Source organism: Anguilla anguilla, chromosome 16 (genome assembly GCF_013347855.1).
Source record: "Anguilla anguilla isolate fAngAng1 chromosome 16, fAngAng1.pri, whole genome shotgun sequence".
Taxonomy (NCBI): Eukaryota; Metazoa; Chordata; class Actinopteri; order Anguilliformes; family Anguillidae; genus Anguilla; species Anguilla anguilla.
This window is the reverse complement of record NC_049216.1, coordinates 30,519,609-30,547,154: the sequence shown is the minus strand read 5'-3', so window position 1 is coordinate 30,547,154 and position 27,546 is coordinate 30,519,609. Positions and strand designations below refer to the sequence as shown.

At 45.6% G+C, this 27,546-nt stretch overlaps 2 protein-coding genes across 3 annotated transcripts in view; one reads left to right on the top strand and one right to left on the bottom strand.

Moving 5' to 3' along the window:
* Positions 1–898: 898 nt before the first annotated feature.
* LOC118214758 (epithelial splicing regulatory protein 2-like) lies at positions 899–17,311 on the top strand. Its single transcript, XM_035394949.1, has 17 exons — positions 899–1,003; positions 1,175–1,327; positions 1,921–2,049; positions 7,230–7,343; positions 7,968–8,082; positions 8,196–8,291; positions 8,674–8,728; positions 9,279–9,389; positions 9,726–9,858; positions 10,473–10,515; positions 11,499–11,800; positions 12,065–12,295; positions 12,547–12,745; positions 13,562–13,772; positions 15,692–15,872; positions 16,247–16,346; positions 17,227–17,311. Exons 2-16 carry the CDS (start codon positions 1,196–1,198, stop codon positions 16,331–16,333), a joined length of 2,139 nt encoding a protein of 712 aa, XP_035250840.1. The 5' UTR covers positions 899–1,003; positions 1,175–1,195; the 3' UTR covers positions 16,334–16,346; positions 17,227–17,311.
* A 2,319-nt stretch (positions 17,312–19,630) lies between these two features.
* The window catches only part of nfatc3a (nuclear factor of activated T cells 3a), a 61,779-nt gene continuing 53,863 nt past the window's right edge, over positions 19,631–27,546 (bottom strand). For both annotated transcript variants that reach the window (XM_035395769.1, XM_035395770.1), the window contains exon 10: positions 19,631–23,432. In XM_035395769.1, the coding sequence (XP_035251660.1) occupies positions 23,356–23,432 (77 nt within the window). In that variant the 3' untranslated portion in view covers positions 19,631–23,355. The remainder of the gene's footprint in view (positions 23,433–27,546) is intronic.

Sequence of the window (27,546 nt, the reverse complement as noted above, 5' to 3'; positions counted from 1 at the left end):
GTTAAATGTTCCTGAATCCAATTGAACATGCATTTCACAAGACTTGAGCCAAAAATCCCCTGAAACAAAGGGGAACAGAAGATGGCTGCAGTACAGGCCTAGCAGAGCATCACCAGGGAAGATACCCAACATCTGGTGTTGTGTTTGGGTCACGGACTTCAGGCAGTCATTGAATGCAAAGGATTTGCAACCAAGTGCTAAATATGATGATTTTATTTAAGATTATGTTCATTTCTGCAATTACCGTTGGCCCCATGAAAAGGGAGGTTTATGTATAGCCAAATCAGCAAAAATTGTGCTACTGTCCAAATACTTACGGACTGTGAAGATGATTATTTAAAAAAAAAAAAAAAAAAACTGAATACTGTTACCCAAAGGCATTTTGACAATATTTATATTTCTATGGAAGATCAGTGTTCACATCAGCAGTGAGCAAAAAACATTTAAAAAAATTCAATTTGAAACATAATGTCTAAATGTCTAACTTGCATGACTATGGTAAGTCATTGATTCACAATCACACATTTTCCACACTGTTACACATTGGCAATGTTTGAATCAGCACACTTGCCTACTATACTGTGCAAATGTGTAGGCTATATATATATATATATATATATATATATATATATATATTATTATTATTATTATTCTTTAAAACACACCTTCACCTTTGATTGTAAAGGTGAACGTGGGAGGAAAAAAATATTCGTTGGCTACTTCCTTAGAACATAAAAAGACCAATCAGATTGAGTTACATAGGTGTTGGCGCTACCACGTCCCTCCCTTACCTTTTTGGAAGCAACCAATCGACTATGCCCCTTGGGAGATTGACTTCGTCTGAAGAGGCTGAACCAAGCGCAGGTAACTTAGAAAAAAAGAGAAAGAGAAAAAACTCGGAGGCTCGTTATGGTGCAGGCGTTAAAGAAACCCGGATTTTCCCACCCTCGTTTACCAGTTTGACCAGTAACTCGGGAAAGAGCACACACGAGTTCTGGACCAGGTAGTGTCTCCGAGCACAATCTCTGTCCTGTCCTCTTTGAAAATTAACTTCCTGTCTTTCCTCTCGTTTACTTCAATTAAATTTCCAGCTCTTTTGTTGTTTCTCTTTTCACTTGGAAAAGGTGAACCCTCGTGTTATTTTTTTTGTTTGATCCTTTGCTTTTAATTGTAGTTTTTACCCTTGTGGTCCCTGATGGCTTCGCACAGTGATACTCTGGTGGTGTTCTTTGGGGCAACAGCTGGTGCAAATGGGGGTAAACTGGGTTCGGATGAGAGGGAAATAATTCTCTTGGTGTGGCAAATTGTGGATCTACATGAGAAAAAGGTACGGACCTTTCAACCCGATTAAGGTTTATCGAGAAACAGTGTATGCCATATGCCTAGTAAAGGATAATAACATCCTGCATAGGCTACTTAAACTTCAGCTTGACAGCTGGCATATTTATCAACAAGGTACCCTTTCAAAAACTTCAAAAACTTTGCGGCACAAATGTGTTGCGCAACAACACAGGCTACTGTACATTGTATAATAATAATTATCAATTTGTTATACAAAAAAAATAAAAAAATACAAAAAACAAACATTTAGATTGCTACCTGAACCAGCCTCATGATGTTACCATGTAACAGAGATTGGATCATTAGAAAGCGTACCTTTTTGGTAGTATGAGTAGCTTTTTGGAAACACCATGAGGTTAGCAACTTCGCGTTGACAATTAACTGCTTTGCCAGCGAATGCTACGTTTATCGTTTAATAATGATCGTCTTTTGGAAAGGGAATCTGTGTGCTTATGGCGTAGGTGTGTAGAAGGCTTTACCTGGAGGTTACAGGGCGATATTTGTTTTCCTGGCACACTTAATGGTGTTACAAGACTGCGTCTACAACAACACGACGTTAAATGATAGCTCTGTTAACAGGTGGGGAAACTTAATAGGTGTCTTGTAAAGCCAGACAGTTTGGAATTGACAGACCAATGTAAGGAGGAGACAGGACTGACTTGGGAGGAACTCTGCAAGGCCGAACCTCTGGACAGCGCTCTGCAACAGGTGAGCTGCGTTTTCACGAATTACGTTTTTGCTTTGAATTCCGGAGAAGCACTACGTACATGTTTATGCCTCTTTGCGTCATCCGCACAAATATCTCATTAACTTGATGCATGTGCTGTTGCTTCGAAAACAACAGGACGGGGGTGCCTGTCCTGTTGGTGTTCGAAAACCGAAACAAAAATGAACCAGCCCTCAAATCGTGAAGTAGCCTGATAAGATGTATTAAATACATGTATTGCCCTGGTCCAAATAGAGTGCATCTCTATTTGAAACCAATTATATGAACAAGTCCGGTTTTCCCAGGATTTCCCAACTCCTCCCAGGATTTTGCTGTTGAGCACAACTGATTTCGCACTTAGATGTTTTATGTAAAACTGATTGCCAAGTCAGTCTTACGGTCCGCACCTTGCAGGTGACTAAAGATATGTCAAATGTATCATACAGTAATTACAATGTCAGTAACATTAGTATGCTATTTATTATGTTGTGTTATTCTGTTATTTACCAGCTATTATTGTGTGTCTTAGGCTGTTACACACACATCACAGCAATCTCAAACCGTTGCTGTCGGGGGGTGAAGAGTTTAGGGTCAGCAGTGTAGTTATTATGTCGGTTAACTAGCTGGTGGTGAGGTTTGTTTAACCCCAGGATGGGTGGCTGTTTGTGAGCTACAGCCGGGCGGCAAGGGGAGAGGGAGGGAGGGAGGGAGGGAGGGAGGGAGAGCAGCACGTCCGGTCTTGTCACAGGTTGGTGCGCTGCGCAGACATCTGGAAGGCGGAATGTTTACCTGGGAACACGCCCTTCTGTTAATTGCAGCTCAACTGGAGGGGGTAGCGAAGCCTGCAGGACCCAGGGTGGTTGTTTTCTTGGGCCTTTTTTGGTGAAAAGCTACTTTTTTGTGACCAGGATAGCAGCTTTGGCGCATGCTCTTCAGTGTTTGTACCGGTTGGTTTTGAAAAGTTTTGTCACAGAATATTGCAAGCGGAGTGCAGAGTAAATTTCCTTTCCCGTGTTGCCACTTCAATGAAGGAAGTTATTTTTCAGCCCGTTACCAGATTCCCATTAAGAGTTATGCTGTGCATCGTTATATAATGAAATGCATTAAACGTTATTTCTGAAAGTTTTGTATCCCATGCAGAAAAAACCAGTTCTGCAATGTTTGAAATTGCACATATGGTATGTAACTGTTGCCAAAGCATGCATTTGGAGTGCTTGCTGTGATCAGCTTTGCATGGTTTGAGTTTGCTTTTTAAACAAAAAACCTATTTCAGTATTAGTCTGTCACTATTGTCTATCGGTCTATTTGTTTGAGGTGCATTAGTTAAATTACATTAATGTATTAGTTAAAATTTAGAAAATCTTAAAATGAACTGAGGATGTTGTTACATCTGCAGATTTACCTAACTCTCCTTTGTTTGGAGGGCAGTTCCATTAGCGGTGGCAGTTAATGTCAATCTAGTTAATTTTCACTGCTTGCCTGCTACTGCAAAAAATCCCAGTGCAGCAGGTAACTGGCCTTGAAGAGAACAGACATGGCATGGCATGACACAAACAGCACTGTGCTGCATTGTACCACATTGGGCGACTCAGTGCTGATGAGAGAGTGAGGATCCAGACTAGGGGTTCTGCAAGGTTCCTCTGTGTCTGCATAAAGAACCCTGTCAAGTTCAAGGGGATTTTTGTCAGGCAAAATGCTTCAATCTGGGAGCTTTCACACTCTTCACGTCTCCCAAAGAGGGTTCCATAAAGAACTGAAAAAACGTTCCCTTGTGACAAGACAAGCCATAGAACCCTTTCAGAACGCCTTATTTCTAACAGTGTGGTTGCGTCTCCCTCACTGACCTGTTCCGTTTAAATTCTTTGTCATGACCTGTACAGGTTTACAGAATGCATGTGTTGTGCGTTCCATGGTTCTGTCGCTTTAAAACCTGGGAGTGCTGGCAGTTCCTGCTGCCTTATCTCCCTATGACCCCCTCGGACGCACACACTCCAGTACCACGGCCTATCCTTGCAATGCAAACATGTGAGCTGTGCCAATGGTGCAAACCAAACCATCCAGGACAGCCAATCACAAAGGTTTCACCAGGGACAGAAGATCTATTCCTGTCCCACTGTACATTTTCCCTTTGTGGAGATGAGGGCCAGCTCTCCATCTGACATTAAAACGCCTGCTCGGTAATGCAGATCGGGGCGATGTTTTATATTTAGTTTGTTAAAAACTGATAAATCAATCTAAATGCTGCAAATCACTTTCCATATATTTACATTGGGCTTTCAGGATTATTCGTTTTAAAAACACGCCTCATGTTTGCGGATATAATGTTTTTTTATATATATATCTTACGTGTCGTAAATCTCAAAGCATTGCCACCTGTTCTCTTCGGTATTTAATCAAACTGTACTGTGTTCAATGGCTGTCTGTCTCCAAACATCAGGTCTTTCCAGTGTAGACTGTACTTGTGATAAGTCTACCGAAGGGGGGAAAATGGGTGTGTCACTTTACTTTTCAAACCATTTGTGGTTCTTGTGCAAATCCTCTGAGTGATTGGGCAAGGTGGGGTTCTAGAGGTCTGAATGCAAAAAAAGAAACTTAGACAAACACTGACAGGGTGTTATTCAACACCATGTGATTTCAGCCACATCACAGGGCCTGTATTCCTGGTATGGTAAACACGGACAGGTTAGGTAGCTCCACTTGTTCTCATCGATATTTTCATTCTTTGAAAAATCGCTCTCACGAAGTGAATCGCTGAACATCGGAGTGATTTATGTTTCCTTCTGGCTGATGTGGGTCTAGCTGGGTGCGCACTGTCCAATTAGGTGCTGAAGCAATAGTGTCCAAAGCACGTTCAGAATGTTGCTCTACAGTAAACTGGAACTGTGGGATTCATATTGGTGTTGCAGTCGGAATCCACAACACGACAATGCATTGAGCTTATTTGATATCACAACTGTGGTGTCAAGAAATGTGCCTTTTGTATAGATGATCGTGAGTACGTGCTTGTTGCTTAATGTATGAACCAGGGCACCGTGAGTGCGATTTTTGAAATCAGAAATACCCTTGCAAAGGTGTGGACGGTGATTGCCCCGAGGGGCTAAATCAGACGTGTTCCTAACTTGAGAAAAAAGGCGCGGCACACAGCTCCTATTTTGTTCCGTGTTCTTTGTCGTGATTTACTGCCGTTTCGCAAACGGTTCCCAGACATTTCTGACAAAACGGCGCTGCCCTTGGGTGCCAGATCTGGCGCTGTAATTCGGGCGCTCATCGCAGACGCGGGTTATGTTAGCCTAGCCGCCGCTGTGCTGTCAGACACAGCTTATGTTAGCCTAGCCTAGCCGTCGCTGTGCTGTTATCTGCCCCGACTCTGTGTTTATGGTGATACTAAGAGCGTGTCCTAAAGGGAGTGCCCAGCTTCAGTTCAGCATGGTAAAGCGGCCTGTCAATGAGTAACTGAGTCTCCAGTCTGTATCCTGTGCAAGAGCCCAGTCCAGTAATACCAGTCTGTCCTGTTAGAAGTGCAGAAGACTGGAAGCTTCCGTCATGAGTCACCATAGAGTGCAGTGAGCACTAGACACGAGCGAAACGTTGGGTGACCTGCTGAAAACAACACTTTTCGTATAACTGAAATATTAGGGTGAAATGGGTTTGCCAAATGTATAATCTGAAACCAGAAATGCAAAGAAACAAACTGAATCAAACAGTCCTACTGTAGCATGCATGCTAGTCATATTTCTGAAAATCCCAAATCATTTGGCTCACAAGTACATATAATGCCTTCATCCCAATTTTTGTTATGGTACAAAACATTTTTAAAAAGATATTGTGCCATGGTAATCCTATTTCCTATTTTGTTAGAAGGGCAAAACAATTATATTGTACATAACCTTTCATGGCAGGGCATGCAAGCTTTTTCCTTTTAGAGTAATGACTTTGACAGCTGATAGTTCTGCATATCTTCCCTCTCTTAAGAGCAAGTGCTAACTTGTGCTGTGGGATGACTTATTCACTGAAAATGACTGGTTGTCTCCAGTGACCATATGAAGTGACTTTCTAGTTCATCACAATTCTTCCATGGTTTCAAATACATAGGTTTCCTTTTTGAACGTGATTATTTACATATATGATTTGAAGCTTATCGTAATCGGCAAAAAAAAAGGGTTAAAGCATTAAACATCTCCAGTCTGAAACAACCTGTTCTGTACGCAGTATCGACTGAAGGGCATGTCATTAATGGAATGTGCTATGCATACTGCACACAAAGGTCACAATCGTACCAAACCCTAAAGGAAAATGCCTGTTTAACTACGGCTTCCTTAATTCTAACCTGCAGGGTTAGTCTGACGGATCCTTTGTTAAAGGCCTGAGCCAAGCTGATGGAAAGAATGCTGTTAAACGCAGCACAGAACTAAAGGTGATGGTTACCACTAAACCCGGCCACGTGGGGGAAGTCTGCGGTCCCATGATGCATCAGTGTATGCCATCATCTGCCCGGCTTGGGTTTGTTTACGGCCTGCTTCGCTTGTTTTTCGAGGCCTTGCTACTGTGGTCAGCTCCGCTTGCCTGCGTCGCCGTCTTTCCAGCCGAGGGAAAAAACCTGACATGGACGATTACCACCCAAACCAGTCCGTCTGCCTGCGTCTTTCAAAAACATAAACCTGTCAGACCAGACCTCTCTCTCTTCCTGAAGTCATGTGTGCTTGAGCACCTGCACACACCTACACACACACACCCATAAACACACACAGACACACCCATACACACACACACACACACACACACGTCCACACACCCATACACACACACACACACACACACGTACACACACCCATACACACACACAGTGCATACTAAACATGTGTATATGCATGCTAAGTATGCATACGCACATGCTGCATACTGGTGTTGTTGAACCAAAAATTGGTTTGTTACATTTTCCAAGTATTTCTCAAATAGTCGCTTAAGAGGCTGTTTTTGGCGGTAAGGGAGTTTGCAGTTTGGGAGAGCCAACCAGTGGAATGAAAATGTGTGTGGTGTGTGTGCGCAAGTGTGTGGCCACGTTCAGTCTTCAAATACAACTCACAGCGACTTCTGAATCACAGAAGTGGCCACAGCTAGACATCTCCGCTGCGTTGTGTGACAGCACCTGTACCCTCCTGTGCCCCCCCCCCCCCCCCCGCAGTTTCAGCAGTCCATCTCCAGTGAACTCAAGGCCCTGGGGAGGAGCTCCTACACCCTCTGTGTGGACGGGCCTCTGCTCATTAGACAGGCATTTCACCCTGAAGCCTCCAAAAAGGTAAGTGACCCCGTGGGTTTGATGTATTCAAAATGGCCCCTCCCCCCCCCTTTCCTTTCTGATTGTCTCTTGTTAATATTGACTTTCAGTTAACTGAATGAATTTTGAGTACTTTTTTAAAAACTCAGTTAGCATTTTAAACAAGTGTATGCATTAAATGGGTAAGCAGGCACTGTGTGGAACTGAGATAAATGAAGGAGGATATTTGTGAGAAATTAATTCACGTCAAACTTTGATCCCCCCCCCCCCCCCCCACTGTTTTTTTTTCCTGGTCTGTAAGTCTGCTGTTCTATTATTATTCTTTATTAGCCTTTATTTGTATAGGGTTGGTTAACTGAACATGCATGCTCTTTTGCAGCAACGCCCTGTTAATGCACCCCCCCCCCCCTCAAAGTAGTCTAACCTGCATGTCTTCTTCACAAAGGTCAACTAACTGAAGGGTGGGGGCTATAATTCAGACAGTGTTTATTTTGATGCCTTTCGGCTGAACGCCATTTAGCTTTGCGCGAAGCACATAAACATAACAAACCTAGTGCGTAGTGCAATGAGGGACTGCACCGCACCGGTCTCATTAGGAACAGGAGACCAGCTGGAACTCATCCTACACTTGTTTCTCTCCTCCAGAACCTGGTCCTTCCAGATTGTTTTTACTCCTTCGTGGATCTGAAGAAAGAGTTTCACAAATGCTGCCCAAACGCAGGCCCAGCGAAGGACCTGACGCTGTCCTCCATGTTGGATTGTATCCTTCCTCTGCCACGTTCTCTGTGCACTTAGCGCGTATTGTTGTTGCTTGGTAACGCACTGTGCAATGTGTTTTGTAAGGCTCGTGTTGCCCTTAACGGGGGTGTGCAGACATGGGCATCCCTACACTGGAAGAGCAGGTAGTGGGGGTGCAGGAGGTGAGGAGTATGGTGCTGCTGACCCTGAATCTCCTGTCTGAACCCTACAGTAAGTGCACAGCTACCGGTCACAGTTCCTGTTGAAGTAAACCCTGCTCTCACTCCATTCATTTGTTCATTTGACTGCATTCTATAGGTCGGGTGAATGTGTTTCAGCCTTTCAAAGTGCAGATGTCTGTGTACCATATGAAGCAAAACCAACGGGGTTTGAAACCCAAACATATTCTGCACCAGTGATTAAATGATCTCACCAGTGACAAACGCTTGTACCACTGAATTACTGAATTTATATATTTTTTAAAAATAAAGCAAAAAATGTGAATATGAAAAAAAAAATCACTGAATTATCACATTTGATTATAGGAGACATACAGGTACAACTGTTCTCTTTGGCATTTAATCAAATCTTAAATTGTTAAATGTTTTTGCAGATCACGAATTCACCTGCTATGAAATCGTCAAGTACAAATTTGAGTCGGGAGCATGGTAAGTATTAAGAATATTTCCAATTTTGCATGTTCTGTTTCCTGAGAATCCCCCCCCCCCCAACATAAACAGGAATTAATCTACACCCCCGAGAATGAGGGATGGTTGCCCTGATTGCTGCTCCTAGTACAATTTTGTCTGATTGTATATTGGACTAGCCTTGCATTACATTTGTCAGGTTTATTTTAAATTCCACTGTGCTTATGTGCTCAACTGCTAAAAATGAACGACTGAGCTGCTACTTGAATAATATTATCTGTTACATGCACAATCACTTAATTCTAGGTCTGACAACATGAATCAACAAACCTTTGATTGTCCCAAACTATACGTATCACTACGAATCATCCAGATCATTGTTTAATCATAAAATATACATTTGCGCTAATTTTCAAACACTCTGGAATGAGTTGTTCTGAGTCCTCAGTCTAAATATATTGAACGCTGCAATAACATTTTCTAGCTGCTCCTGTCTTGTAGTCTTTTGAGCCATGATCACTCACCTGTACTGAATGGGTGGACCCTGGTGACTGTCTGTGTTTCCTTGCAGCAGTAAGACCGAGGCGGTGGACAGCGAGACGGTCATCCGAGCCAGAGGACTTCCGTGGCAGTCTTCTGACCAGGACATCGCCCGATTCTTCAAGGGCCTCAACATTGCCAAGTAAGAGAACTGGAAGAGTAGAAAATACCCATACGTTAACACTGATGTCATCATTCATTTTGAAACAAAAAATTGCTGAAAGTAAAGAAGTTTCAAAAAAGTTGTGTATAAGGAGCACAACATTAGTGTAATTTTACTTTGAGAGATTGGTGGTCATTGGGTTTTCTTTGGTATATTCAAGGATGTATTTTCAATGCTAATTTAACTGTGTCAGATCTCCTGGGTGTGGAGTAAGTAACAGAAACTAAAATGTGTTTGCATCTGTGTGTGTGTGTGTGTGTTTTCTTGTGGGTGTGTGTGTTCGTGTGTTTGCGTGCGTCTGTGTGTGTGTTTTAGGGGTGGTGTGGCCCTGTGCCTGAACGCTCAGGGGAGGAGGAATGGAGAGGCCCTGGTCCGCTTTGTTAACCCTGAACACAGAGACCTGGCGCTGGAGCGCCACAAACACCACATGGGAAGCCGCTACATCGAAGTGAGCCTTCTCTGCCAATCACTTCCACACCTCGTCTTTCCCGTTACGGGAAACAAGAGTGTGCACTCGCATGAAAGCTGGTCCACCTTAAATCCCATTTCACATTAAAGTTGATTCTTGTGCTGCAAAGATAGAGGCGTTAGGGCACGTACACTGCGCCTTTAAGGGACTCACTTCATCAGAGTTCAGTAATATGGCGCTCGTTATGTTCTGCTTTTATGAACATCTGCGGCAGTTTGAGAATGTCAGCGTCAAAAACGCACAGATCTTTGCATGTTGCTTTTTTGGTAAACCTGTAGCGTGAGGCGTTCTACTGTAAATACGTCATTGCCCATGTCACACACTGATCTGACCCCGAGATGGAAATGACTCACTATAAATGAGTTAAATGTAGGCTGAACTGAGGTCATACAGGGATAGAATTATTAAAATGGAAAGACACAGGGCAGAACAAAAATTAAGGGTTGGGGAAGAGGAGAGATGTTTAAGTGATGGTCCAGGATAAACTCTGACAGATCACTGATACTGCACTGCTTAGATTACTTTGATTCAGTTATTCTCATGCAGAATAAAACAGAATGACATCTAAATGTTTTCTCTACTTACCATTGCAGGTCTACAAAGCAACAGGAGAAGAATTCTTGAAGATAGCAGGAGGTTAGATTTGTTTTTCTTTTCTTTTTGCGAATTTTCATTTTGTGAACCATAGTTTTGTATTCATCTTCTAGTAAATAATCGTATTGTCCTATCCTTATTGTCCTTCAATTGATTGTTTGCAACAAAATGATGACCTAGGACTGGAGCTCCTTTGTGCATCCTGGCACGTGATCTAGGCTTGTGCATCTGCCTTGGGCTCTCTTAGCTCACGCTGTGAGAGAGAATGGTTCTTTGTGAGGAGGGTCTCCTGGTTGACCTGCAGCAGGTACCTGAGGAAACTTTACCCAGGCAAACAGCAGCTGGTCTGTTCCCAGCAGCCCGTGCTGCAGCCAGCAAAGGAAGCTGGTACATGCGGTTCTGAATGGGGGGGGGGGGACCGGCGATTAGCGCGGGTCTGACCGCAGACAAAGAGACCATGAAGACACAAAGAGCAGGCTGCCTGTTTCTCATTCACAGGCCTTGATCCACATTGTTGGGGGGGTCTACAGTGAAGGGTGATTTATAAGAAACTATGGATGGCAAAAAATCCATTTACATGGAACATATTCATTTATAGTTTTAAAATCATTTAACTTTGGTTATGTATTTTCATTTCGTATTTAAACACACATTCCTGTTGTTCTTTAACATACCCGGATTTTATGTAGTAAAATGTATTTTTATTTATTTTTTATTTTACAATACTGTGGATCATCTTAAACTGTAATGACACTCCCAGGTTCATTACTGAAAAAACCCTAACTCTTTGGTGTCATTAAAAACATCACATATTTACAAGACTAAATTTAAAACTGAAACAAGTTTCATGCTACTCATTTTGAGATTGAATGGTTCTTCAAATCATCTGAAGAGATCTGAAGAACAGGAAAAGGAAAAGGCAATGTTGTGACATTGCTGGTTCTCAGTTAGCAGCAGTCCCTGTGACTGCTGCTAACTGGCAATGACCATGCTTGGCATTGGTTCCTCCTTTCCCTGTAACCCAGGGACTTCTAACGAAGTGGCGCAGTTCCTGTCCAAGGAGAACCAGGTGATCATCCGCATGCGCGGGCTGCCCTTCACCGCCACCCCGGAGAACGTGCTGGGCTTCCTGGGGCCCGAGAGCCCCGTGACGGACGGCAGCGAGGGGCTGCTCTTCGTCAAATACCCCGACGGGCGCCCCACGGGCGACGCCTTCGTGCTCTTCGCCTGCGAGGAGTACGCCCAGAACGCCCTGAAGAAGCACAAGCACATCCTGGGCAAGAGATACATCGAGCTGTTCCGCAGCACCGCCGCAGAGGTCCAGCAGGTTAGCCCTCCCCGGTCCTCCACCCAATCAGCTCTCAGCTCCACCGGCCTACGTCAGTTACACACTGCTCATTAGCATTCCGTATGATTAGCATTCAGCATTCAACTTTGTCACACCTGTGTCTTTCACAGAACACATTTGGTAGAACCACAGATACTCTGTATGTGCGTTATTCGGTTACGCTGGTCTACCACGTATCTGCATTCCTCTTATCTGAACTGAGCTAAAATGTGACCTGACTCTTTTCTGTCCGTCTCCTCTCAGGTTCTGAACCGCTACATGTCCACCCCTCTGATCTCCACGCTGCCCCCGCCCCCCATAGTGCCCATGTCTGTGCTGGCCACGCCCCCCTTCCTCACCGCCAGCAACAGTCGGGACTGTGTGCGGCTGAGAGGGCTGCCGTACACCGCCGCCATAGAGGACATCCTAGAGTTCATGGGCGAGCACGCCGTCGACATCAAGCCCCACGGTGTCCACATGGTGCTCAACCAGCAGGTATGACAAAGGCTACCTGTGACCTAAGCCCTTCCGACACACTCATTAACACTGCCTGTCCCATAGATCCAAACCCAAATCCAAACCTACACACTCATTAACACTGTGCTGTGCCCGAGAGACATCTCCATCACTCTCCCAAGCGCATTGTTGTGATCCACTGATCTGAACCCATGGGTCATGGGTCACATGGGATCTGTGTAGTCCCTCGGATCTCCACTCTGACTAACACCCACCTCGTCCCGCGCCAGGGCCGGCCCTCCGGAGACGCCTTCATCCAGATGAAGTCGTCGGACCGAGCGTTCATGCTGGCCCAGAAGTGCCACAAGAAGATGATGAAGGACCGCTACGTGGAGGTGTTCCAGTGTTCCGCGGAGGAGATGAGCTTCGTGCTAATGGGGGGCACCCTCAGCCGCAGCGGCCTGTCACCCCCACCCTGCAAACTGCCCTGTAGGTCCTTAGGGCTCCCTCGCTCTCTTTTACACATCATTTATTACGCCAAGGGCTGCTTGGCTGAGAAAAAGATATCATTTTGGGGCGTGGACTTTGTCATGCTCTACATTATCAATAGAAAGAATATAAGCGTTAGCGACCAAACATTTCATCCTGGAAGCTACACGGTACTTCAGTGGTGGCACTTGAGTCAGTGACTGTACTGGTATGGCATGTTTGCTCTTCTTCCCAACATAGGTTTGTGCAGATAAGGTTCCTTCTTATCATCCAGATCACGTGACCACTAATGCGCTTTTGAACAATCGTGAAAACAATAGATGAGAAATGTGCAGTTCTGAATAAAGTCGCGCCGCTGTTTGCATTAAGATATTTATTTTTGTCTCGTTGCGATCTGTACCGCTAAGTGCCTGGAACGCTGTTCAGATCTGCCAGGTAAACGTTTATGTATTGAGTGAGGTGGACCTTGACTGATAAGGGGAAAATAACCCACCTCTTTAAGGTCACCTCTGCTGTGTCAACACAGGCCTCTCTCCTGCTAGGGGACCGGGGCGTCCACCAGCTGATCAGGCCTGTTTGTGTGTAAATACCTCCAGATAGATCGCGCCTATGTGTTTATGCTGCAGACCAGCCCTAAACCCATTCTTTGCAACCTACTGTGTTATTCTGAAGACCATGAGAACTGCAGCCTATGGGTCGTCTGAATTGGCTGGTTGCCTCTCTCTGTCAGTCGTGTCTATCTGTGCGGACGGAGTAGCCTGTGGAGTCCCTAGCGTGCGCTGTGTCATGAGGGTTTTGCGGTCTTCCCGTCCACAGGCCTGTCTCCCCCAGCCTACGCTGCCTACCCAGCACCCACCGCCTTGCTGCCCACCGAGGCGGCCCTGTATCAGCCCCCCCTGCTGGCCACACCGCGCACATCCCAGCCCCCGACCCACAGCGCTGCCCCCGCCCTGGCCTTCTACCCGCCCCAGGCCCACGCCCAGCTCTACATGAACATGAACATGAACTACACGGCCTATTACCCCAGGTGAGCCCACGGTGGTGTGCGGAGCCAGACATGGTCTTCTGACAGGGGTCCTTAACCATTACCTGGGGGAAATACAAAGTTTTTGGGCTTTTCTTTATGGACTTAAGGAGTTCATTATGAAGTGCATGCATCTCTTAAAGTTTCTTTAAAAGATTCTGGTTCTCTAGGACCAGGGTTTTGGATATCTTTAGAGCAGAACTCACCAAATGGTCCTGGAGCAGAGGGCTGTAGTCCTGCAGGATCTGCAGCACTCTCTGAAATACTAACACACAGAGGTGGGGAGAGCAGTTATATTGGTTATATTGGGAGAATAAAGGCAATCATCAGATGGTTGATAAATAATAAAGTGTTTCAAAGGCCCACTGGCATAAATGCCTTCAGATGCAGTAGCCATTCAGGCCCAGGGTAGAGCAGCCCAGCTTTCAGCAGGGCACCTTAACTGCGCTGCTCAAATATAGTTTTGGGATTCAGCGTGTGTCTAAAGTTGTGTACCCTCTACGTGACATATTAACTGCAGAGGTAGCGGCTTAAATCGAGAGAAACCCAACACCAGCCAAGGGAAATACGCTGACATTTCAGCCCTTGCACAACATTCACTGCTGGACCTCTGAGAGAGGGCTTAGCAACAGGATCCGTAGCAGAAGAGAGTACACTCAGGCAGCAGAAGAGAGTACACTCAGGCAGCAGAAGAGAGTATGCTCAGGCAGCAGAAATGAGTACACTCAGGCAGCAGAAGAGAGCACGCACAGGCAGCAGAAGAGAGTACACTCAGGCAGCAGAAGAGAGCACACTCAGGCAGCAGAAGAGAGTACACTCAGGCAGCAGAAGAGAGTACACTCAGGCAGCAGAAGAGAGTACACTCAGGTAGCAGAAGAGAGTACACTCAGACAGCAGAAGAGAGTATGCTCAGGCAGCAGAAGAGAGTACGCTCAGGCAGCAGAAGAGAGTACACTCAGGCAGCAGAAGAGAGTACACTCAGGCAGCAGAAGAGAGTACACTCAGGTAGCAGAAGAGAGTATGCTCAGGCAGCAGAAGAGAGCACACTCAGGCAGCAGAAATGAGTACACTCAGGCAGCAGAAGAGAGTACACTCAGGCAGCAGAAGAGAGTACACTCAGGCAGCAGAAGAGAGTATGCTCAGGCAGCAGAAGAGAGTATGCTCAGGCAGCAGAAGAGAGCACACTCAGGCAGCAGAAATGAGTACACTCAGGCAGCAGAAGAGAGTACACTCAGGCAGCAGAAGAGAGCACACTCAGGCAGCAGAAATTAGTACACTCAGGCAGCAGAAGAGAGTACACTCAGGCAGCAGAAGAGAGTACGCTCAGGCAGCAGAAGAGAGTACACTCAGGCAGCAGAAGAGAGTACACTCAGGCAGCAGAAGAGAGTATGCTCAGGCAGCAGGAGAGCACGCTCAGGCAGCAGGAGAGCACGCTCAGGCAGCAGAAGAGAGTACACTCAGGCAGCAGAAGAGAGCACACTCAGGCAGCAGAAGAGAGTACGCTCAGGCAGCAGAAGAGAGTACGCTCAGGCAGCAGAAGAGAGTACACTCAGGCAGCAGAAGAGAGTACGCTCAGGCAGCAGAAATGAGTACACTCAGGCAGCAGAAGAGAGCACGCACAGGCAGCAGAAGAGAGTACACTCAGGCAGCAGAAGAGAGCACGCTCAGGCAGCAGAAATGAGTACACTCAGGCAGCAGAAATGAGTACACTCAGGAAGCAGAAATGAGTACACTCAGGCAGCAGCGGTTTACGTGGCTCACGCACGTGGATATGTGCGTTCGATATCTCCTCCACTTCTCCAAACCGGGCACGTGTGCACAGCAAGACGTAAATATGACTGTATTTGTTATGATGTTACGGCGGTTGAAACGGGGAAGTGAGAAGTGGCGCTCACCTGCACCTGCATGTCCCTCTGCCCCAGCCCCCCCGTCTCCCCCTCCACGGTGAGCTACTTCACGGCGCCCCCTGGTGCCATGACTGCTGCTGTGGCCGCGCCGGCGGCCCCTCCCATGCTGCCTCAGCCGGGGGCCCTGGTCAGGATGCAGGGCCTGCCCTATAACACCGGCGTCAAGGACATCCTCAGCTTCTTCCAGGGCTACCAGGTCAGTACCGGCCTTATTGTGCCCCAGCTCATCTCCTCCCCTTTCCCTGACCAAGGTTTACTCCCCTGTGTACAGTACTTATGCTCATTACTGTGTAGGTCTGTAGCAGCTTACAGTGTACAATACTACAGAGTGTGTGTGTGTATGCGTGTATGTGTGTGTGTGTCTGTGTGTGCGCGTGTATTTATGTTAGTGTGTGTGCGTGCATGCGTGCGTGCATGTGTATGTGTATGTGTGTTTGTGTGTGTGTGCATGTGTGTGTGTGCGTGCGTGCGAGTGCCTATGTGTGCACATGTAAAGCGTGGGGAACAGTGTGCAGTGTGAGAGGTGGTTCTGTGGGCCCCACATGCTGACTGTGGTAACTTGTGCTGTAGTACGCTCCCGATGACTACAGCAGCCTGATACAGCTGAGTGATCAGGGCCGAGGTCTGATCCAACCCAAAGAGTGGCTCTGTCTGTAATGAGCCTGCGGAGGTAAGACCCTGCATGGTGCCACTGGCTCAGCGCTTCCCATAATGCTTTGGGCTGGTGGTGGGTGGGGTGGGGCTCTATCCAATGATCATCAGCGCCTTCAAATCAGCATGTCTGTCTACGTATTTTTACCGGAATTGTTTTCCATATGCCAACCTGATTCCATGCTTTCCTGTTTTTTTCCTAGTGGCTGTCCGATTCGTTCCTAATGCTTTTAACTCCTCGCTAACCATTACATCCCATCCTCAGATTCCTGCCAGTTTGCTCTAACCTCTGCTCGGGTGTTTGGAATTGTAGTTCAGCCACGTTGGCCTTCGTTTGATGGAGGTTCTGTGGTTTAATTACAGGAAGAATCCTAATAATTCCAGTACTGTACTTGCCCTTTAACCCGCTACTGCACGAAGGTTTTTTTTGGCACTGTCACAAACTTTTGTGTTTTGCAACAAGTTCCGTATCATTTTCATAACATATCCTCTCATCTGTCCCGTTCCTGTTTTTTCTCTGCCTTTTGTCTGCCTTATTTCTAATTCTGCAAATTCAGCTGTATTCATCATGACATCATGTCTGGATACTTAGAAAAGCAGCAAGGTTGTTTTTGAGGAATTGAAACCAATGGCAGTTTTTTTTGTCAGCAGTTAACTTGAGAGAATTCCTCAGAAAGCAGTTCTTAGTGGAGAGAGTGACTCACCTCCATTACTTACTTTGTGTTCCCTTGTGTTGGTGCTCTCTCTTAAGTCTTCCTCTCAGTCAGTTAAATCGGATGATAGTGAATAGATCTCACCCTTTCACCGTGGAGACTGTGGGCTCGCGCCCTGCAGTAGCCGTGGAGACGGCGCTCAGGGCCTTGGCTAAGCGGCGGGGCTGCGTTGTGTCGTTGTGACAGCTCCAGCCGGACGCCGTCCTCCTGCTGTACAACTTCAGCGGCCAGCGCAGCGGGGAAGCCCTGGTGACCTTCCCCAGCGAGGAGGCGGCCAGGCACGCCGTGGCCCAACGCTCCAACCAACCCCTCTCCGGACACCCCATCCACCTGGCCTGCTGCAGCTGACTGCGCCCGGGGCGGGACGAACGGGCGGGACGGGGGGGGCACAGCCTCCCCCCCCCGCCACTGCAGCCCCCGACACACCGCCGCCTCTCCCCTTTCCGTGCGCAGGCCGAGGGAGGGAGAGGGACGGGACTGCTCGAAGCACCGTACCGCTGCGTGCTCGTCACCACGTTCCTCTCGGCCAATCAAACCTCCACACGGACTGTAAACCACTCCTCCCCATGCGCTAGGCATTCTCCATGGAATTACCATCGCACTGTTCAGTTTCCTGAATGCAGTAGTTGATTTCGAGACCTTCCTGTCATTCACGTCCCCCAGTTGGTTCCCTCACAGAGAGCATTTAGACAGTTCATTTATGACGCATGAACAACGACTACATTCAATTAGCAGTCGGGAGCTGAGCGGAAACAAAAGCACTGTTGATCGTAGACATGACAGATTTAATCCAGTTTATGCCACAATGTGCAGTAATTAATGTTAGTCACATGAAGCTGTCCAGTTGTCTGATGATGGGAAATTATCTTATAGGAATTACAGGGTATGATCCAGTCATACAGAATGTGCATTAACTCTACTGTAAGACCTTACGGAAGTTTGTGTTCTCCTACTGAATCAAAATCTACAGCATGCCCCATGTGTAACTTAATCTGTCAAAATGTAATTTGTTTAAAATTTAATTTTTCTTTCTTTAAATAAGAACTGGTAGTTTAGGTTTTAAAGAGTTTACTTTATGGTCTTATGCATGCACATTGTTTACACAGAATCTATTGTAAAAAGGCTTATTTTTTGTGGTATTTCCAGATAATGACGCTTTTCGAGAGCATTCTCTAGATTGTCCCTTGTTTGTGTGCAGAACGTGAGAGCTGCATGAACTTCTTCTCACGTGACAGTTCCAGGAGTGAGTAGACGGCAGAGAGGAGGACATTTTTTTTTTGATTTCTTATCACTGTGCCTTAATTACGGAGTGCAATTTCAGCAGAACAAAGCGTGAGTAGACCTCCCCTGGAGGCTGAAAGGTTGTTGTTTTTTTCTTCATTTTTCTTTTTTCTTTTAAACAAGTTTGAAACTTGTATAAATTTAGAAATGCCTGTATATGTTTGTATGTAAACAATAAATGAAATTAAATGTGGCGATTGTGTTTTCCACTTCTGATTTAATATTAAAGCTCAAGTGTTGACGTACTTCTGGGCCCATCATACCTGCTCTCATTCAGACACCACTGGCACCACACTGTGTATAAATACAGTGGACTGACTGAAGCCAGAACTAGGGCTGTCATGATCAGTGCATAACTGTCATATCAGTGGTTTGTATCACACGTTTAAATTTTGAAGTATTTTTTATGTTTGCACTGTTCCTCTGTTTCTTCTAGCATAACCATCGCCTATTAAAAAGCAGTCTAATTAATTTGTTTTCAATTGTAACTGTAATGCAGTCTGCTTTCACCGATGCACCTTTCAAAATACCCTCCTCCACATACGCAAGTGAGAATGAGTAGGAGAGAGGGCAAAGAGCGACAGTCAATTTAACCTCCAATGTCCATTTAAGAGACAGACCAGCCATACAGATTCCTAGGTCAAGTTTAGATACTGTGATGGTGCGATAACCTTTCTGACATTTAACCAATTGGAAAAATAGGTGAGGAAATGCGTACATTTGCGTGTACGTGCATTTGTACAACAAGCACTTAGTTCTTGACAGGAAGGTACTCAAAACTCAATCCAAGGGACCCACCACATATGCTGGTTTTCATCCATAGCATAACGGGCCAATAGTAATGACCCGTTGACTGTTCTTAATTAGACAATGTCTCCGGAATGATTCATTCTTAAGGGCACATTATGTCAGAAGTGGCTACGGATGCCATAAAGAATAAATTATCATCCCAGGACTTTTAATCAATCGGGTGAACTGATGTTTTAATTTTCTGTAATGTGCTGTACGACAATTTTTAATTGATTCAATTACAGCCTGACAGGTGAAATCGTTGGTGCCCTAACCACTGCAGGTGTGATGACCGTGCCACTGAAACACGGAACCATTTGTGAAAATGTTCAGAGACCGAGTAAACGGTATTGAACCAAGCCTGCTTTATGTTGTAATACGCAGTTAGAACTTTTCCCAACAACCTCAACTGATCAAGATCTTGGCTGAGAAAAAACCAACATCACAGTAGGGTCCCCAAATCAGAGTTTAAAAACCACAACCTTGCACCTATAGATACAAGAGAGAGACAGACACAAGGCACCATTTCTACAGTTTCCTTTTTATTTATACACTACCAATTAAGAGCATCAGATGCAAGGTATTCCCTTTGAATATCTCCAAAAAAAAGCACTGCATTCTTAAAAATTACAAAACGTTAAAATACAAAATGTACATGAAATTACAACACAAGGCCTTGTAAACATCTTCCAGACCTGTACTTCCCTTTATTTTACAAAATGTTAGTTTTTACTTCTGTTTTCCCCAACCTTTAGGAATGACCACCATCTTTAGAGTATCAAAAATATAGTTCTAGAATGTTCTTGTCCATCAGAAGGATCTTTGGTAACGACGAAGAGGACGGCGGCGCGTGTTTGATGAGGGCCACTGGACTGAGCTCCAGATCACCATGGTGACGGGGGCTGCGCCCGTCCCGAACCGGTCTCCATTCTCGCTGTGCTGCCGCCGGTCGCTCACGCAAAAAAGTTCATCCTAAAAACGATTCCAAACCCGCTGCACGTAATTTGAGTTGCCGGTGTGACTTAAAGCTTGACATTGAGTTAAGGCTTCATTACAATAATTTATATTATTTTCAAAATTTTTAAAAAGTCATCCGACGGGCCACGTGCAGTTATGGCATGAAGTCTTTTTTTTAAAATGAATATATGCAAATGTTTCCATACATGGACATGAACTGGAAGTGTAAGAATTAAATGCATATGAATATATGCCCCAGCTGACACCTCGCGTGTCTCATCCTGGTGTTGCAAGCTTACATTGCATAGTCTAATGCAGTCCTGTGCTGTTTCTCCATTGAAATTCAAAGAGGATTTTTAACAGTCTCGTATCTACAGTTTATTGGAACAAACACACGTACACACGCACACAAAAAACACAAGAATCTATTAAGACGCTTGCACTGAACCCTTTACAAGGCGGATACACAGAAACAACTTATTCATATAGGAATACACATCTCACGTATTTCTACCGTAATATATTAAGAGCAACTATGCAGCTTCTACGTCTATAGGCAACAAGGTTCTTTTGAAAGGCATCCGGCAGGTTTTAGTGCATAGCGAAACGTCGTCTCGTCCTGATTTCAGCATGACTGCACAGAGTCACCCATGCTCCTCTACAATACTGCGTCAGCGCTGCTACGTGTCACAGGCTTGCGAGCACATCTCCAGAGATCCTGTACCAGTTTCTTAAATAGAAAAATACACACGCAACAGTATCGTCATCAAACGAAGGAGGAGCACTTAAGGCGGAGAGTAAAAGCGATGCTGCATAGATCTGTTTTACAGAGTCCCCTGAATTAACAAATGAATTTGCAAAAACAATAATAATAATAATAATAATAATGAAATAATAGACAGAGGCAGCTCCAGACCTAACTAGTTAACTTTCACAATTGCAAGCTCCATGCAAATCTCCCTATGACAGCTTTAGCAAACTCAATGTTTTATCACTTTCTTTCTACCTGGCTTCTGAGTCACACTGTTTGGATCACAAACACAATGTAGATTTCACAGAGGTCACATCCTGCCAGCTTTCCTTCGTCATTATTGCAATGCGTTCTACATCCTCCTGTGAGTAGATCAGTATCACTGCAAACCTAACACAGCCTTTGACGAAGGTTTGAGCAGGGCTGGGAACCCAAACCCTTCGCCCCGAACGGAAACGAGACGCGCTGGGGTGAGAACACGCTATCCAGTGTGGGACTTTTTTCTAAAAATTAGTCCTGAAAGCACTGTCCGAGATTAAATGCATTAACAGGGCTAGAAAACCTTGGACACTAGAGGGCGCTAGAGGAAGCAAATCCACTACACCTGTCTCAGCACACAGCAGGACGGGCAAAGCCACTGCAGCTCTCCAGCGCTGGCATGATGTCACCAGCTGGACCAAAGCTCGGGAAATGGAATGAGAGCGGATTGGATTCAGGAGTGAAGCAAAGGGGGCGGTTTTGTTCATTGTGCTTAGTTTCACCTTGTTCAGTGGAAAATATTATCTCATTTATACCAATAAAGTCTGCATTGTGTTCCCCGCTCATAGCACAAGCATAATGCTCAATCCTGAACCCGTGGCTTGCTTACGTACATTTAAAGATTCACTATATTTCTGAAAGGCACACAAATTCTCCTGCACATCAGTAGTAGAGCAGTATTGCATCGGCAAGCTGAATGACCCAGTCTTTCACACCATTTCCCATTCTGTACAAACTGGCAGGTTTCCTCACGTTACAGAACACTTACGCATGTATTTTAATATTTCACACTACATTTCTGGCTTCCTGAAGCAGACAGGTATCAATGCGCTATCTAGAAGAGTACCACTTCACCCAACGCATGTCATAAGCGCTGCAAAATCCTCACCAGACTGTCCACATATAAAAACTTTTTCCTCAAGCTACAACGGTTTTTTTTTTTTTTTCCCTATAAGCTTTTTAAAAATATTATTATTTAACTCAAAAGTCAGCTATATAAAATGTAACAATCGTTCAAAGCTCCTAAACGCGTATAAGGCATTTGTGCTACCTGAATTAGGGGAAAAGGGTCAAATATATAGTTAGCTACAAAGTTGAAGAAGATCAGAAATGTGGAATGTTTGCATATTACAAAGCCCACCTCAGCTGCAGGACGGAATGGTGTGTGTCGCGACCCAGCGCCCCTGGCCTGCGTGAAGCGCGACCCAGCGCCCCTGGCCTGTGTGTCGCGACCCAGCGCCCCTGGCCTGTGTGAAGCGCAACCCAGCGCCCCTGGCCTGTGTGAATCGCGACCCAGCGCCCCTGGCCTGTGTGAATCGCAACCCAGCGCCCCTGGCCTGTGGGAATCGCAACCCAGCGCCCCCGGCCTGTGTGAATCGCAACCCAGCGCCCCTGGCCTGTGTGTCGCGACCCAGCGCCCCTGGCCTGTGTGTCGCGACCCAGCGCCCCTGGCCTGTGTGTATCGTGACCCAGCGCCCCTGGCCTGTGTGTATCGCGACCCAGCGCCCCTGGCCCGTGATTGGCTACGCCATTTAAGAACTCACAGGGCACTGTGAGGGCACGCAGGCCTCCTGTAGGTCAGCCCGGACTGGCACACGTCTGTCTGGGGACACAGTGCCGTCTGGGCAGGACAGGGTCACACGCCCATATCCTGCACTTCCTGGTTACGGTTTCCATCTGAACCACAGCAGGAAACCGGTGGGCACCATTGGTACCCCACCCCCGACCACTTTGGACAAACACATACGCACATCGTCTCCTAGAGACAGCCGAACAAGGGCGTGCTCAATGCTGCATAGTAGGCACGGGTGTGTGGTGTGACATCAGTCAGAATGCCTGTGACATCATTAAATTGTGAATGATGGGAATTGGGGCAAATATCCCATTTGATGCTTTCACAGGTAGTACAAATCGGCCTAATATTTACAGCACATCATAGAATGTGCATCCACCTTTGCCAGCCACACACCCGGTGCTTTTTTACGTACCGTGTGGTGCCCACATCTGTATTTATTCCCCCCAGTACTACTCACCGAACCTTGTGTGTGTGTGTGTGTGTGTGTGTGTGTGTGTGTGTGCGTTTCACTGGAGTGCTTGCACCTGCAGCTGGGGGTCCAGGTTCTGACTGCAGCAGGTTGCTAGGAGGGGTTTCTGTCCGTCAGTCCCCAACGGTGAAGGCCACAGTGTCAGAGCTTGGAACAAAGGGGCGGGGGTTGCGGAGCCCTGCCTTGGCTGTGGGCGGGGCTAGGACTGGCTGTGCGCTATGGCCGTAGGCGGGGTTAGGTCTGGCTGTGTGTTGCTGTGGGACCGTGGGAGGCCGGGGACTGGGACATGTCTCTGCCGATGATCTCATTCACTGCAAAAGAAAAAAAAAGAAAAGAACAAAAGACAGACACAGGGTCATTCAAGTTACTCATGACTGACAGAAGGCAGATACTTATATCATATAGTCTGATTATATGATGTTCTCTGAACAACAGAACATGTCCTAAAATGCATTAGCTGCCGTGTAGCTGCCGTTTAAAACCCTCGATTCAATCCTGACAAGGAAACCTGAGGATTTACGGCTCAGTCCTGTATTCTCACTCTCGGCCACATGAGGGAGACATTGCACATCTTATAGACCGTTGTTGCTGGTGTTCATCTGCTGTGTGAATATGTAGTTCAGACACAGCATGGCTGAGTAATTATAAAATCAATGACTAACAGAAAAGGCCAATTCACACACTCATACTCACACACACATGCACACATATATAACTCAAAACTGTAAAAAAGACATGACAAATAGAAAAGAAACTATTCTGATGCAAATTTTGCGGTGTTCTGTCTGGACCAGTATGTTAAATAGGTTAGACGTGGCCTCTGATAGTTTGCCTCATATAAAGCTTACCACAACACACAGCTGTGTTAATATAATCCACTTTATTTTATGGACTCCAGGGCAATCAGTCCATTTACTTAATTATTTGTGCTATTGGAAAGAAAACATTTCAATGTTCTGCTACACATTTTGATTATCGCTATGAAAAGCCAGTATAAAACAAACTCAGTGTCACCATATGATCGCTTTTCCAAGGAGACTAAGAGCTAAGATTTGCCAAGAGCAGTAATTACTATGGTAAATGAATAATATAGCCACCATTCTACAGCTCGACTTTTTCAAATGGCAACTGCTTAAGAACTGCAGCAGTGAATTTCTCCACACATCTGTCTGGCTATTTCACTGCAGGACATTTAGTGACTGGCAGTAAAAATAAAGGTCAGGAAATTAATCAAAACTTCAAAAAAATGTCCAAGAGGGAATTCAATCATGTACAACAATAACAGAACAAAGAACAGAAAAAAAAACTGTTATGTTTGTGGGGAAAAAGCAGTACATGTCTTCCAGCAGTGACTGTACATCCAGCCATTTTCATAAATACGTGAGCCGCTTCATTGAAATGCATTAACCCGAATATACAAATGTCAATGAATTTAGCTGATAATGGCTCAGTAAAATGGAAGTAAAAGAAACCACAAGCACATGGTGTATAACGGACAAGAAGCCCAGACTCTCGCATATTGCCTAAGATACGACACCCCCAGGTTAGGAAGGCTGCCACTGTTTAATGGACATGGTGAGAAGACAGCCTTGTTCCTGCATGACAGCTACGGACCCCTTGCCTGCTCCCGCCATCACTGGCGTGTGCTTCGCTCAGTGTGTCCCTGAGAAACATGCAGAATTGAGACCGCACGCGCGCTCTCTCGCTGTGCAAACCGTGCTCCAGGACAGCCAGGTACCGCACACCTACCTACCTACCTCCCTACTGCTGCTCTGTTTGCCTCTATTTTTAGAGACTGCCCGTCTGTGCATTTACCTCTATATCAGCAACTTTATTTAAAACATGAAAGGAGACGCAGACAGAGTGGCCAGGAATGCTATTCATAGACTGTCCGTGAAAACGGCGCCAGGCTTGTGTGCGTTCGGACGGAAGCCAAGCAAGCGGCAGGTGACAGACGCACGGACAGGTAACCGTGTCACCTGTGCTGGAGGGACTGGCATTGTCACTGGTCTGAATGACTCAATCAGCAGGAGCTGTTATTACCCTGCTACAGCTGTCCCTCCGTGCCCTGTACACTTACACACACATGCGCACGCGCACGCACACGCATACGCATACACACACACACACACACACATACACGCATGCACACAAACACACACACACGTTTGCACACAAGCGCACACACACACGCGCACGAACACACACGCACACACACACACACACACACACACATACACGCATGCACACAAACGCACACACACGTTTGCACACAAGCGCACACACGCACGAACACACATGCACACATACACATATGCACGCATGCACGCATGCACACACACACACACAGAATGCACTAAATACTGCAGAGAACTTGTCTAGGATAAATTACCATTCTACAGCTATAACTGGGTATTCAAATTTGAAAGCAAAAGGAAAAAATAGGTGCTAAAATGCTAAAGATAATTAGCTAGAAATATAATTTCTCTCATTCTGGGGCCATCGGCTTGATGTGCATAGCACACGAGACTGAAGAAAACCCCTGAAGTGAGAAACTTGTCTAAAAGAGCTGCTTTCAAGCATGATCAGTCTTTCATACATTCACAGCTATGCTATGAGTAATGGGGACTTTGAGATTCACCAAAACATAACTTTTTCAGTAACCTGAACACGAAAACACGGTGCACCAAGCCCATCAGCACAGGCGCTCAACATGCAGCAACATACAGTTTCCCTCACAATTAAGATCGAGCGGACTACTTTTGCTGGCAACTAAATATCCACCATGCCAAAAGTCTGTCATCACATATCATATCAAAGGTCATGCATTGAATATCATATATCACACATCATATCTCGTATATGTCTCGAAGGACGGCTCTGTTGGCTGCCCTGCTTGCTCATTCAGTGATCATTAAAATAGCACTTCCAATAGCAACAGACATCAGCCCGTTTACACACCGCTGCCTGTGCCTCTCCCGTGTGTCGGTGGCAGGAATTAGGCGAGCGGTCCGAAATAAATAATTTAGCGAGCAGTAAGGACCCTAAACGGAAGGTGTGTCACTTAAAGCGCAGGAGCCTCCTGGCACTGTTCTCCGAAGGGTTGGCCAGCTGTGTCGGCCATTAAGGAGTCATGCAGCGTTGTCCAATGACCATGATGCGCACTTTAGTACGTCACTTTGGGTAAAAGCGTCTGCTAAATAAACGTAATGTAATGTAATGCAAAGACACCCGACTGACTGCAGGATGCCAGGAAATCTCATTTTATTCATAGTCGACCGTAGCCTCGGCTTTGGGAAGATGGGCGCCATGAAACATCGACGAAATGGTAAATATCGTTTCCGTCCGGGCATATTTGGACATCGTAGGATACTGACAACTGCTATTCAAAGCCATGTTATCGGTGGAGGACGTTATCTACGAGCACTGACAGATTAAACTGAGTGGCAGCGGCTGCTCTCTGTGTTTGTTTCTCGTGACGATGTGAGAGAGATCTCGGGCTACGCCGCCGCCAGAGATCATCCTGTTAGCGTAGGCGGCTTCCTTTCACTTCAACTGACAAATACGAAAAAAGGGCATTATTACACTTCCAGCCGCACGGCGATATTGTTTACAGCAGACACTTACCACAAACAATGTACCAAAGAACACAGAAACGCAACGCCGCCCAGACAAGCCGTTCTTTTTTTGGCTTGTTGTTTGTTTGCACTGATGTTAGGTAGCTGCACGTACTAGCGAAAGCAACTGGAACAGTGCAGGTTCACATTCAGAACTTACATACTGACGCCTTATCGTTCATTTACCACACAAATCCGTTTACAGCCATGAATAAATAAATAAATAAATAACTAATAAAATAAAAATTTCCAAGGAAATGTTTCTGATTGGCAGTGACCATGCCTGACTGACAGTGCACTGAAACTCACAGAATGCCAGAATGGTAGAATGTATAGACATGATACTAACCTGTTACATTTCTTTGGGTTTGCACACAACAATATGACTCCAGAGATAATAAGATAACGTAATCAGACAGACTTTTTGGTTTTCACAAAAAAACGTCTAATTTATTCATTTATGTTTTTTTTAAAGGTAATTCTAAGAAGGTAAAATGTCGATTATTTTTTATTAATCTGAACAATTTTACAATAACCTAAGGGATTAATACATTATGGTATTTAGGCCTAAAAGGAATACTCAAAATGACAATGGAAATATACACAAGACCTCAATGAAATACAAAATGCAACTGCATACAAAATTGTACGAAATGTTGAAACGATCGCCCTATCCATTTCTGATTTCAGATTCCATAACGTGCATTTATATGCTGCGGTATGATTTTAGTTTTGAGAACGTGAGGCTTCGAAACGCTGTCTCAGGATAATCGGGGTTCGGTAAAGGAGTCTCTGCGGGCGTATATAT

Excerpts from the sequence above, each read along its gene's own strand:
- LOC118214758 (XM_035394949.1), top strand. The coding sequence starts at position 1,196 with ATGGCTTCGCACAGTGATACTCTGGTGGTGTTCTTTGGGGCAACAGCT. Across the intron at positions 12,296-12,546 it reads ACATGGTGCTCAACCAGCAG|GGCCGGCCCTCCGGAGACGC; the intron begins GTATGACAAAGG and ends GTCCCGCGCCAG. Across the intron at positions 15,873-16,246 it reads GCTTCTTCCAGGGCTACCAG|TACGCTCCCGATGACTACAG; the intron begins GTCAGTACCGGC and ends CTTGTGCTGTAG.